At 31.9% G+C, this 12,497-nt stretch overlaps 1 protein-coding gene across 1 annotated transcript; it reads left to right on the top strand.

Moving 5' to 3' along the window:
* Nucleotides 1-2,238: 2,238 nt before the first annotated feature.
* LOC107872907 (BOI-related E3 ubiquitin-protein ligase 1) lies at nt 2,239-4,868 on the top strand. Its single transcript, XM_016719563.2, has 4 exons — nt 2,239-3,343; nt 3,447-3,556; nt 3,692-4,047; nt 4,144-4,868. The coding sequence occupies exons 1-4, from the start codon at nt 3,297-3,299 to the stop codon at nt 4,666-4,668; spliced, it is 1,038 nt and encodes a 345-aa protein (XP_016575049.1). The 5' UTR covers nt 2,239-3,296; the 3' UTR covers nt 4,669-4,868.
* The last annotated feature ends 7,629 nt before the right edge of the window (nt 4,869-12,497 follow it).

The following is a 12,497-nucleotide window of genomic DNA, read 5'->3' as shown; positions in this document are numbered from 1 at the left end:
GAAAAGAAGTGTCGTATCATGGGAGATAATAACTACTTGTGAGGATATTTGAAAGGTGATGAATTTTTTTGAAGATGTAGATATTGTGTATATTCCTAGATCTTGAAATATAATAACACATAGTTTAGCTAAGTTTTTTACTTTGTTACTACAAAACACTACTTAACTTACTAATTTTCCTAGATGGATTGTAAATGATGTTATTGCATTCTTTAACTCTTTGAGACATTATGATTTAATATAACAAATACGTAGGATGTTAAAAAAAAAAAGGGACTATTTGTTGATGTATATATATATTTCTATTTAATTTGAGGAAGAGAAGCCTCACTAAGAAAAAGTGAAGTTGACGAGGGCAAAGATGAGTCATTTGATAGACACATGGGAAGAGAGGTTTGACCCAACACTGAGATCGAGAGAAGATGAAGCCAATTCAACCAACAACCACGCTATTGTGTCGGAAGTAGAAAGTAATGCCCTTCTCATCTTGTCATTATGAATACTTGAACACTACTAGTATTTGAATCTTGAAGACCCAAAAAATATGATCTTGAAAACCAAGTAAATCACATTAATTAGTTTCCGCTAGAGCAAATTTTGAATTTTTCTTTTCTTTCAAGAAGGAAAAAGAAAAATTTAGATGAGGAATTAAATAATTTTTTTTTTAATGCTTTTTATACATCCGATATCATATTAAGAAACTGATTAAATCTGAATTCACACATTGCAATATCCATTATTTTAGGGTGGTGCTTCAAATAAAATTTCTTCCATTTTAAAGGACTTGAAAATAGGTACTAATTGCTTCAATAAAACCTTATTGATTAAATAAATTCGAAAATTTTGGACAATTCAATCACGGATAGAAAAAGAGAATAAGGAGGTGTAAACCAACTATCCAAGAATAAAGTAGACAAAATAATCTTGACTTTTTATTTATTTTATTTTATAGGAATATATTTTTAATCTTTGAATTTGAAAAATTAAGCTTGTGTATCTCTTTTCTAAAAAAAAAAAAAAAGAAGAAGAAATGTTTTATGATATGTATAAATCTCATCCATCCAATCTCAAATCTCAATTGTAAGAAATAGCCAAACGAAATCTAAAATTGGTAATGGAGCTCATTAGTTCAAATAGCAAAATCCAAATATAAGAATCATAATATTTCAAGGACCCCACATGGCAAATAACGACTATAGACGAAAGAGAAAATGGAACAAAACTTTGTATATGATGTTGAGGGTGACATAGGCTTCACAACTAGATAGGAGGGAGGCATCTTGCTTTAAGCTATGAATCCTCCGTCACACACATCGAAATTTAATTACTAATGGAAGTGAAACCAATCCCCTTTTTCTATGTAAAGGGACAAGTCGTCTTTTGGTTTAAATAATGGTCCATATATCAAGATTTTTTTTTTTTTTTTTTTTTTGTTTCTCAAGATATTTCATAGCACACTAAGCGATAGAAACTAACTACAAAGTTCTTTTTTCATTCATCAGAGGTGAGGATTAAGCCCCCCAACCTCTTGCTTAAAAAGTGAGATGCTGAACCACCACACCAACCTTGTGGTTGACTCTTTTTTATTACCTAAGATCAAAGATTTGATTTCCTTTTATAATTTTTTGAGTAGAGGAGAGGGGTGTTAGTAAAGGGTCAAAAGAGGCGAATGCATAACATTTTTTTTGCGTTTACATCAGAAATCTCGAGTTCAAATTTAGACATGAAATTTATTTAATAAAAAGTGCTTTATTCTTAAATATGTCTTATAATGATATAAATTTAAATTAATTGAAATTCTAATGTAAGTGTTGAACTCAAATAAAAAGAACAGTTCGGTATATTAAAGTTCTCGTCATGCATAGAGTTCGAAAAAACATCGAACCACAAAAGATTATTGTACACAATTTTACCCTACATTTCTACTGAATACTTTTTCCACAACTTGAATTTATAACCTCTCGATCACACGACAATGAGTCAAATAAAAAACTTTCTTGAGGAGGAGGTGGCGAGCATGAATGGGCCATGCTCCATAAACAACAATCCCAGCGGCAGTGCCTAACCTTCTCCACGCCCAACAATGCACCTCACATCAACTTATTGACTCCATCTCCTTCCGTCCAAATTATATACGTACATACAAACTGGGAGATACGCGTTATTTAGACTGTTTGTGATTGCACCTTCTACAATTCACTTAAATTATGTAATGATGTAATATTATTTTTCAGAAATATATACTCTACTAACTAGCAAGTTTTCATCTACCATCAAAATTTTGGCACTGCATATCTACCAACTTAAAATCTTTTTTTTTTTTTCATTTCATTTGTCGTACTTATTTAAAATAGATGAACCAAAATAATTGTCATATCAAAAGATTAAGATAGAATTATTTGTTACATTAAGTTCTCTAAATAAAGCATGACAAGCACCCGGGGGAGTAATACTACTTTTCTTGGGGTCAACTACGGTAGTGTATGGATGGTGCAAAAATACCATAAATCTTGGGGAGGAAAAGGTGAAAAGCGTTTTACCTTAAAACAAGTGAAAGTTAAAAAGGATAATACCAACAAGTATTGAAGTAATGGATTAGAAAAGGAAGAGATTAATGAGAAACACGAGTCCCTCGGTGTGTTGAAAGAAAAGCCAAAAAACAAAGCCCACGCGAAAGAACAAGAGAAGGAAGAGCAAGGAAACAAGGAACCACAATTAGAGGGGCTCTCTCTTTGGACTCATTCGCTTTGATCGCATCTCCTTCACTCTCTCTCTCCCATATGCTTCAATAAAGCATTTTAGCATAGCAAATCAAGGCGAAGCAATCAAGTAAAAAGATAATAAATAAAAGCAAAAGTTTCTTAGGTGGAAACAAAGTGTGGTGCATCATGGTCATGTGTTGGTATTCTTGAAAATTGGGTTGAGTTTGGCTTCTTCTTCTCCAGCACAAAAAAAAAAAAAGATAATTCATTCAACTCCCAAATTTCCTCTTTAAACACCTCTCTTTCTTTCTTTCTCTCAAGAATCAAAAAAGAAAAAAAAGTTTCTTTCTTGTCCTTGAATACTTGTATTCTTTTTTCACTTCTTGATATTTCCTTTGGTTGGTCATTGGAAAAAGGCTTCCATAGTTTGTGGCATCTTCTTCTCCCCTTCATGTTGTTTATGTGTTTGCCTTAATTTGGCCTTTCCTTTCTCACCACTCTTTATCAATCAAAATCTCTCTTCATTGCCATCATATACCCTTAATTTCTCCATATATTAACCTTTCTGTTTTTGATCATATACTTCATTCTTCAATGGCCGTTCAAGCTCAATACCCATCAAATGTTCACCTTTTCAACAGGTTTGCATTCTACACATCTCCCTTAACTCCCTCTGAAATATATCCTCTATTTTTTTCTCAATACTAGTACGTTAACGGGTTTTTGATTGATTCTTGGTTGCAGAAGTGTACAAGAACGAAAGAGTCCACTTGGCAAAGATGATTATTCGTTGCAACCTCAACCTGGTGGAGGATCAATTCTTGATCACACACAAATGCTATTCAATCCAGGAGGTAACATAAACAGGGGCAGTTTTATTAAGTTTGATCCATTGATTGATGGAATGGCTTTGTCAAATCATTTCTTAATACGACAATTTCAAGAAGTAACCTTGTTACTGTATGTTTTTTTTTTTCTTGCTATGGCAGCTGGCTCTAATCGTTCGTGCAAGAGACGAAGAGAAATTAGCGCCCATACTGGTACAACAACAGCGATGAATGCATTAGTCTCATTTCAATCTCAGCCGCAGGTCATTGACCTTACTCAACTCCAGACGCATCCCCAGCATCAACCAAATGTCGTCTCCACCGGCCTCCGTTTAGCTTCCGGAGAACAGCTACAACAATACCAACAGCACCAATTACAACAACAGTATCACCATCAACAACATTCTCTTTCTCCTCAGTCTTCCCAATCATCGGCCTTCTATTCCATATTATCAGAAGATATGTCCACAATTATCAAACAACATCGCGATGAAATTGAACAATTCCTCCATGTTCAGGTACAAATGTCACCACAGATTTTAGTGTTTTTTTTTTCCTTTCTGTACGCTGAAATTGCAATGAATAATCGTTATTCATTTTGCTTGTATCAATAGAGAGAACAATTGAGGCGTACATTAGAGGAACAAAGGCGGACACACTATCGTGCACTGCTCGGAACCGCTGAAGAATCAATGGCGAGGCAGTTGAAGGAAAAGGAAGCCGAGGTGACAAAAGCGGCTCGGCGCAACGCCGAATTAGAAGCCCGTGCAGCGCAGCTGAGTGCGGAGGCGCAAGCGTGGCAGGCAAGGGCAAGAGCGGAGGAATTCACCGCCGCAACGCTGCAGGCACAGCTGCAGCAGGCGATCGTAAATGGCGGAGGTTGCGACGGAGATGTCGCCGGCAGCGGCGGCGGTGGTGGCTCCGGTGAAGCGGAGGATGCTGAGTCGGCTTACATTGACCCGGACAGAGTTGTTGAGTCAACCGGGCCGAGTTGTAAGGCGTGCCGGAAGCGAGTTGCATCGGTGGTGCTGTTGCCGTGTAGGCATTTGTGTGTGTGTACAGATTGTGATGGTGTGGTGCAAGCTTGTCCACTTTGTCTCTCTGTTACAACATCAAGTGTTGAGGTTTTCTTTTGTTAGAAGCCCAATTCTAGGCCCATTTTCTTTGAAGCCCAGGCCCAAATATTATGAACTGAGAACAGAGTTTCTAACTAATGTATGTATGCAATGGTATTTGAAGTAAAAAAGAAAAAAAATTAAAAGAAAATGCAAAGATAATAATCAATTATATTTTTCAAATTTATGAAAAAGGCCTGTATCAAAGGTTATTTTTCTCTTTTTGGATCATTAGTCAAAGACACAAATTAAATCTTTGTTCTTTATTCTTTCTTCTTCCTTTTTCTTTTTGGGCAGAGGTGAAAAACCTTGATGTACATTGTGAAATGGAGAGACACTGTCTTTTCTGTCTTTCTCTTATATAGTTTCAATTCCTTTATAAATTCGTTTATGTTGCAGATAGGATTACGAAAGAAAAAATTAAATCTCATCCATTTTTATGATTTGAATAGAAGAAAATCAGTTTTTCATATCTTGTATGTATATTTTATTAAAAACACATAAAATTTAAAATAATTTATCTAAGACTAAAAAAATCAGTTTTCCCTATTATTATTATTTTTTTTCCATATGTAATGGTGTTATGAAAAATTACTAAACACGGAGTACGTGTGTGTTTGAGTAGACGCAACGCAGTGTCATTTGTCAGTCGGAGCACAAGAAGGGGAAATTAATCCACTTGCTTCGACTAAATTGAGGGTGTGTTCGAAATGAAAGTGACAAAATACTCCTTCCGTCTATTAATAGTTGTTTACTATTGAGTTGATACATAGGTTTAAGAAATAATAGAGATAATTTTATTATATTACTTTTTAAATATAATAATTTAATGCTTTAAAAAATTCATTGAATAATAAATGATATTTTAATATTAAGAATAAAATAAATAAATTATCTGTTAATTTGTAATAAATGAGTGAAGATGGACCAAGGCAGTAACTAATTATGGACAAATGTAGATGAGTGAAGATTTATTTTAACCATGTGCCATTCGTTTGTCCTTGTCACATATCTCCAAACTATTTGCCATGACAAATTACGTTTCTTACTTAGTATTTAAATATCATAATATATTCGAGAGTATAAAGATTAACATAGCGATCGAGAATTTCGATTTATCCTAATTCAATGAATTTTTATGAGAATATTTGAAGATGCTTGTAGTTAGAATCTTGTTATCCTTTTAATATTTCAACCTTGTTTGATCAAGCGTTCATCTTTGATATTTGTATTTTTACGATATTCATCCTCTAGACTTGTTCAACCTAAAGTTTAGAGACAAACGCTCCTTCATATTGAATGGTTTCACTTTCACCACGTACCACTATATTAAACTTGCCTCAAGCACGAAAACTTTATTGTGTATCACACTATTATGTGAGACATTTTTCTCTCTCCCCAGAGAGTAGTTTCATATCTTATACTTTTGAGTTCACAAATTCTCGTTCCATTTTTTATGAGATACTAAGAAAAAACCTCACACTATTAGTGTCAGTTATATGAGGCACAAATTAATTTTTTTTCCTGAGGCACTGATAGACAGTGGCGGAGCCAGAATTTTGGTTAAGAGTATTCATATTTTTCCTTATTCACATTATTGCACCTGCCAAGGTTTGAACTTAGGTTGTTGATGCAGAAATGCACTCTCTTGACCACTAGACTATGCTTCTCTAGCTTGTCAAAGGTATGCAACAACATGTATATAATCATAAATATCTATATTTAACCTATATACTCGAAAAAAATTCCGATGAAGGGTGTTCATCTGACCACACTTCGTCGACTGTGGCTCCGCCACTGCTGATAGATGGTACTTAATGATCGCATGGTAGTACCATAACCTCCTACGTTAATTTCTTTCATCCTATTATAATTATGTATCATGATGCATGTTCATCTATCATATGATTCTCCTGGTGGAATAAGTCTACATAACATAAGTATGAATTATCCAAATTCCCTATTCTGTCCTTTTGCAAATAAAATAACAATAATGCAGCAGGATCAGATCTCTCGCATGTGAATTTCTAAATTTGATAGTGAAAAAAATTAAGTAGAAGGCATTATTAGCATGTATACTTTTTCATGGACTGAATATACTGCCGGAAGCTTACTATAACAATATACATGCACCTTGCTTTTTATCTTAATTTTGTAAGATAAGAAGGAATCCTAGTGTGATCACATGATGACTAACATATGCAACACTTGTCTATTGGATGCCTAAACACAAATGACAAATATAGGTTATATTCAGTTATTAACTAAAGTCAAGTCACTTACCTCAATTAATATTTTAATTTCCGCTAGTTTTTACGTTCAATATCAACTAAATAAAAGTTTAAACTGCACTACTTAACCTATATATATATTGTTTTCCACCGTTGATTCATTTACATTGTGGAAATAATTAAATGGACGAAGAAGCGAAGATAGGCTCATCAAAATTACATTAACAAAATGAAAAATTAACTTTTATATTTCTGCATCCATGCGTTAATGCGTAAGTAGCTAGTTATCTTATTCTTGTGAAATAGCTCACTTAAGTTGAGGAAAGAGACGCCTTATAATTAAGTGGCGAACTCATAATTTTCACTAAAAAATGTCAAAATATAAAGGAATTAAGAAGCCAAAGAGTTCAATATATAGTTTAAATAGATAAAAAGAATTTCTTAGCTATAGCTACATAGTGTAATTTTTCAAAGGGGCGTCAATTCGAGCACATGTAGCTCCACAACCTATATTAGGCGGGTTAGATTGAAGAGTTCAAATTTTGTACACTATCAGGTAAATTTGATCTGTCATTGCAGGTATTCAATTTTTTACGTAAAAATTGGAAAAAAAAAAAATTAGATAACCATGTTATGAACCAATTGTCCCACATTGGAAAAATAGAGAAATGCTGGGTTTATATGCCAAATGGGTTCTCCCACCTATCAGGCTAATCTTTTGGGTTGGGCGGGCTCTCCGTTTGGTTTATAACAAACCAACAGATCAAGTTTACCTGCTAGTGTAGAATATTTTGACATTGTACTCGCATCGCATGTATAAAGTACATTCTGAATTGGAAGTAGCATAAATATTCAAGTTTTGAATTCGTATACGTTCAAACAATATTAATCTGATCAATTTCATAGTCATGCTTGGTAAAACTAAAACCTCTATTCTTGAAGCCACATGCTTTGTACAACTGAAACGAGACATTAGGACCATGACAAAATTACTTTATTATAAGTTTGACCAGTTTTACACGTAGTCAGGCTGAGTAAAAGAAGAACCAGTTTTACACATAGGTTGAGTAAAAGAAGAATAAACAAACCACGAGTACAAGTATTTCAAATACAACCAATTAATTTGATTAGTTCACATGATGGCTGAATCATTATTGCTAAGAGCTTAAATTAAGGAAGATAAAAACGGGACCTTAGTTGAAAATAACAAGTTCCTATAATTGTTTCCCAGTCAATATTGTTAATTATAGCAGCCACCACCATTTTCTTGTAATTTTATAATACAAGAGATTGGCACCAAAGCAAAGCAAACAAAAAAGATATTTACTATTCAATATAGTTTTGTCAGCAATTAAGTAGCTGACCTAAAAATCAGAATCATGCAAATCTCAAAGTCTCTAATCCACTAATATATTGTATGTCTCCCGTGTTTAATTAAAAAAGGAAAAAAAAAATGAAGCTAGCTAAATAACTTTTATGCGTTTTCATGTGATAGATATTTCTGGAGAATTCGGTTTAGATGTAGTATATCAATGGAAAAGTTTTAGGCAGCACAGTTTGAAGTTCAAGAGTTAAAACATTTAAATTTAACTGTAAATTTAAATATGTAATTTTTTGAAATAAATTTTACAAAAAATTATGTATGTAAAAAATATTCTAAATCACAATAATTAATTAATAACTTAAAGATGTACGAAAAAAGTTGCAGTCAAGCAAGAATTCATTTGACTCTTACGATCCAAAATATGGCATATAAATTGAGACGGAAGGAAATTTTTTTTGCCAACTCTTGCCCCTCTTTTATAAATGAATAAAATTTTGAATAATATCAAGTGTTACAGCACAAGATCTCTGGAATTTTACTTTCTTTGATTGTTGGTGACTTGTGAACGCATTTTAGAAAGCAAGATTAGCTTGAATAATAATATGGACCAAATAAAGATTATAACAATGTAAATATACGGCCGGCATACTTTGGTTAAAATTTATAGGATAACTAGGAATCTTCATTATAATTATGCTAACATGGTTAGCGTCACACAAGGTCTAATGGAACTCATATTTAGAAATTAAATCTTGAATAGCTGCAGTATCTAATTTCTTTGATGCACGCATGTTAACAACTTTGAAATTGAGAAATAACAAATTTCATTTAATAAAATTAAACATGAGAAAGTTCTTAAAGTGTTTTTTTTTTTTTTTTTTAATTCTCTTTCCATAAGCTGTAAAAATGCAAACTTGAATATTAAGATATATTTTTTGTAAGTTTAATTATGTTAATGCTCGTTAGTTCATCTTTACAATACTGGTCCTCTAAAACCTCGCTTTTACAAAGTAAAATAAAGATCAAAATTCGAAACTATGATAATGTTTTATAAAAGCTCCAAATTTGACCAGTAGCACAAATAAACATCCCATCAAATTTAATTAGTCATAAAAATTTGTTGAATCGCTTATTAGTCCACACATGATGTCTGAATCACTATTTATTATTAAGAGCTTAAATTAAATGAATCGTAAACGGACGAGTTTAAGATGTAAAGAACACGTTCCTATAATCAACACTCCCTCCTATTCATGTTTTTTTCTTTTTATACGCCTCTTAATAAAAATATAAATATAAAAGACTTATAATTTAATTATATTATCTTTATTTATTTTAATTTCAATATAACATATTTTTATCATATTAATATCTTTATATACTATTTATTAAGGATAAAGTGAAAACTAATGTAATTAATTGTATCTTAAGTTTTTAAAGTACTATTAACTATTTTGAATATTTTATTTTTAATAAACATGATACCTAAACGAATCGAAGGAAGTATATAGTTTACCCGGTCAATATTATCATGGTAGAAGCTGCATCCATATCTGCTAGCTATTAAATGCCCATAAAATTTATGAGGACATATGCACAAAAGAACAGAAATGTCGATTCAATATTTTTTTGTCTGAGAGCTGACTTCAAATCATAAAATTTTCAAATTTCAAATTCTACCAAAGACTAGTCTTGCACTTAAATTATGATGTAAATGTAAACAAAAAAATTGTCAACAAATGTATTGTGTACTCGTGATCTTTTTGTTCATAAACGGGCAACCGTAGCAATTAATGTTTTGATTTATTCTGGAAAGTAATGTTTGCATAGAAATATAAAAATATTGTAAAATGCATGAAAAACTGAGGTCGGAATTGTGAAAGGAAAAAAAAAATACTATTTGTTGATATAAGGTGTTCTTTTGACGAATCTTTGAACTTAACAACTTGTCTAGCTAGAATTTGTTCGAGTTCTATGATGTTGTTGGATGGTTATACATATTTTAAAGGAGACAAATTTAGAAAATTACCATTGGAAACTAAAAATTTTGCTGCAATGAATTTAAATCTCATTAAATTAGCTTGAGCTCTCTTAAAATATATGAATTTTCAATTGTAGTTAGATTTTCACCCCACTTCAAAAGATAGAAGAAAAATACTGATGACCTTTAACAAACTTAAAGACCATTTTCTTCTGCCATCATGGTTTGCTCAAAAATACATACATACAATAATACATACTACAGCCCGTTATATTGTTGTGTGCCAAGTTGCAAAAATAAGACACATGAAACCAGTAGTAATGAAAAATTATGTGGGCCGGGTATGGGCCCCCAATATGAAGTGCAGTAATGCTTGACATAAACAAAAAGCCGTGGGAAGTGCCAAATGTTTTAAACATAGATGTACACTCTACAAAATAGTATTTTATTAGTACTAGATAAAATTGATTTGCTATTGCAGGTTTCTCAAATTTTTATATAAAAATTTAGAAAAATATTGGATAACCGACAATAGCAAGTTAAATTTACTTGATAGTGTAGCTTAAATTCTTAAACATAATATTGACGCTAGCTTAAATTCTTAGACATAATATTGACGCTTTCTTTTTCTAATCCGGTGTATAGTACATATCAGATTAGAGTTCAACTAGTCCATTTGAAAGAAATGCTTTTTACCACATTTTTTTTCCATATGCAAAAATCAAGATTTCTAATTAAGTTAAGAAAAAAACATGTATGTCCATCCCCTACAACACATCGTAACGATGGTTACGCTTTATTTCTGCAAGTCTACACATACTCTTCTGCTTCCCATGTTTGGTTTCAATCATTCATTTTTCCCCTTTGTTTTGTTAGGTACGAAGTCATATTACCATGACCTTCTGCCTCTTTATCTTTTATGGTGAAGACAAAATCTTGAACTTCTTCCTTTAATAATTTACACTCCAAAGCCCTATGGTGTATTATCTTTTTTATCTAATACCAATAATATGATATTTCTAGTGAGTTTTTTTATTGGAAATATTTACTCTTATATTGTGTTTACATCAAATCATAATAACTTATCACGATTAATTAAGTTAATAGATCGTGAATATATATTAATTAACTATGACTAAAGTGAGAATGACCTATTAACATACACATATCATGCATTTATTGATATAGTTCTTTTTCCTTAGTCATAATACATAAATATGACCCTAAACTTGACACCAAATTATAACATTGACCTTAAACTTTGATAGTGCATGAGTAGGCCCTTTAACTATACAAAACTTGAACAAAAAGACACTCCAATTTTGCAACTACACATGTGTACCTCACTTGCTCTGACGTGGATTACTAATCCACTCATATGGTGCTACCTAATAAAAAAAACACATTATAAGTATGACCTTTAACTTTATCGGTGCACAAATAGGCCCTTTAACTATATTATACAAAAGCTGATACGGGTGTCACGGGCTTGAGACCATTTACTAGAAGTCAAACTCGGGAACTACAAAGGCTTCAAGGCACGTTTATGAAAATGGACGCAGTTGAGCTTGTTGCGAACTCGCCCAAGGGGGTGTACGTCTTGACATGTGGGGGCTGACCTTAGGGGCCCAAAAACACCCCAAGGCTTCCCCAAACACTCCACACCCGCCACCCCTTCATTAAGGGAAAAAGGGTCTTTTTACCATCCTTTTTAATTAGAGTTATTATTAGAGTTAAAGTTAAGAGAGTAAAAGTTAAAGTTATTATTAGAGTTAAAGTTAAGAGAGTAAAAGTTAAGAGTTATTCGAATTTACCTATAAATTATTAATTATGCGAAGACCATTTAAAAATAGAAAAGCTTTTAGAAACATTAAAGAATCTTTAATAAGTAATTATTCAGAATATATAAGTCTAAATAAAATAAAAGAAAATCCACAAAAACTAGCCTACTTAATTACATTAATATCTAGTATTGAATCAAAATTAATAACACATTTAAAGTCCAGAAGAATGAAACACATACCACCTAATTATGATAAAATTAGATTTAGATATCCACCAAGATATTATAAATATAATTAAAATGAATAAAGTACAACAATACAAAGAATTAAAACAAATTATTTCTGAAAAGCGTAAAGAATTAAAAATAAAAAGACTACATTATAATATATTTGCCGGAGTAAGTAAAAATTCAATAGATACACAGAAAGATGAAATATCAAAATTAGAATCACAAATAGATAGTTTAGAATATGTATATCGACATGACCTATTCACAATAAAATGAACAAAGAAGAATTTATAATAGATGAAA

Source organism: Capsicum annuum, chromosome 6 (genome assembly GCF_002878395.1).
Source record: "Capsicum annuum cultivar UCD-10X-F1 chromosome 6, UCD10Xv1.1, whole genome shotgun sequence".
Taxonomy (NCBI): domain Eukaryota; kingdom Viridiplantae; phylum Streptophyta; class Magnoliopsida; order Solanales; family Solanaceae; genus Capsicum; species Capsicum annuum.
This window is presented reverse-complemented; position numbering and strand designations above follow the sequence as displayed.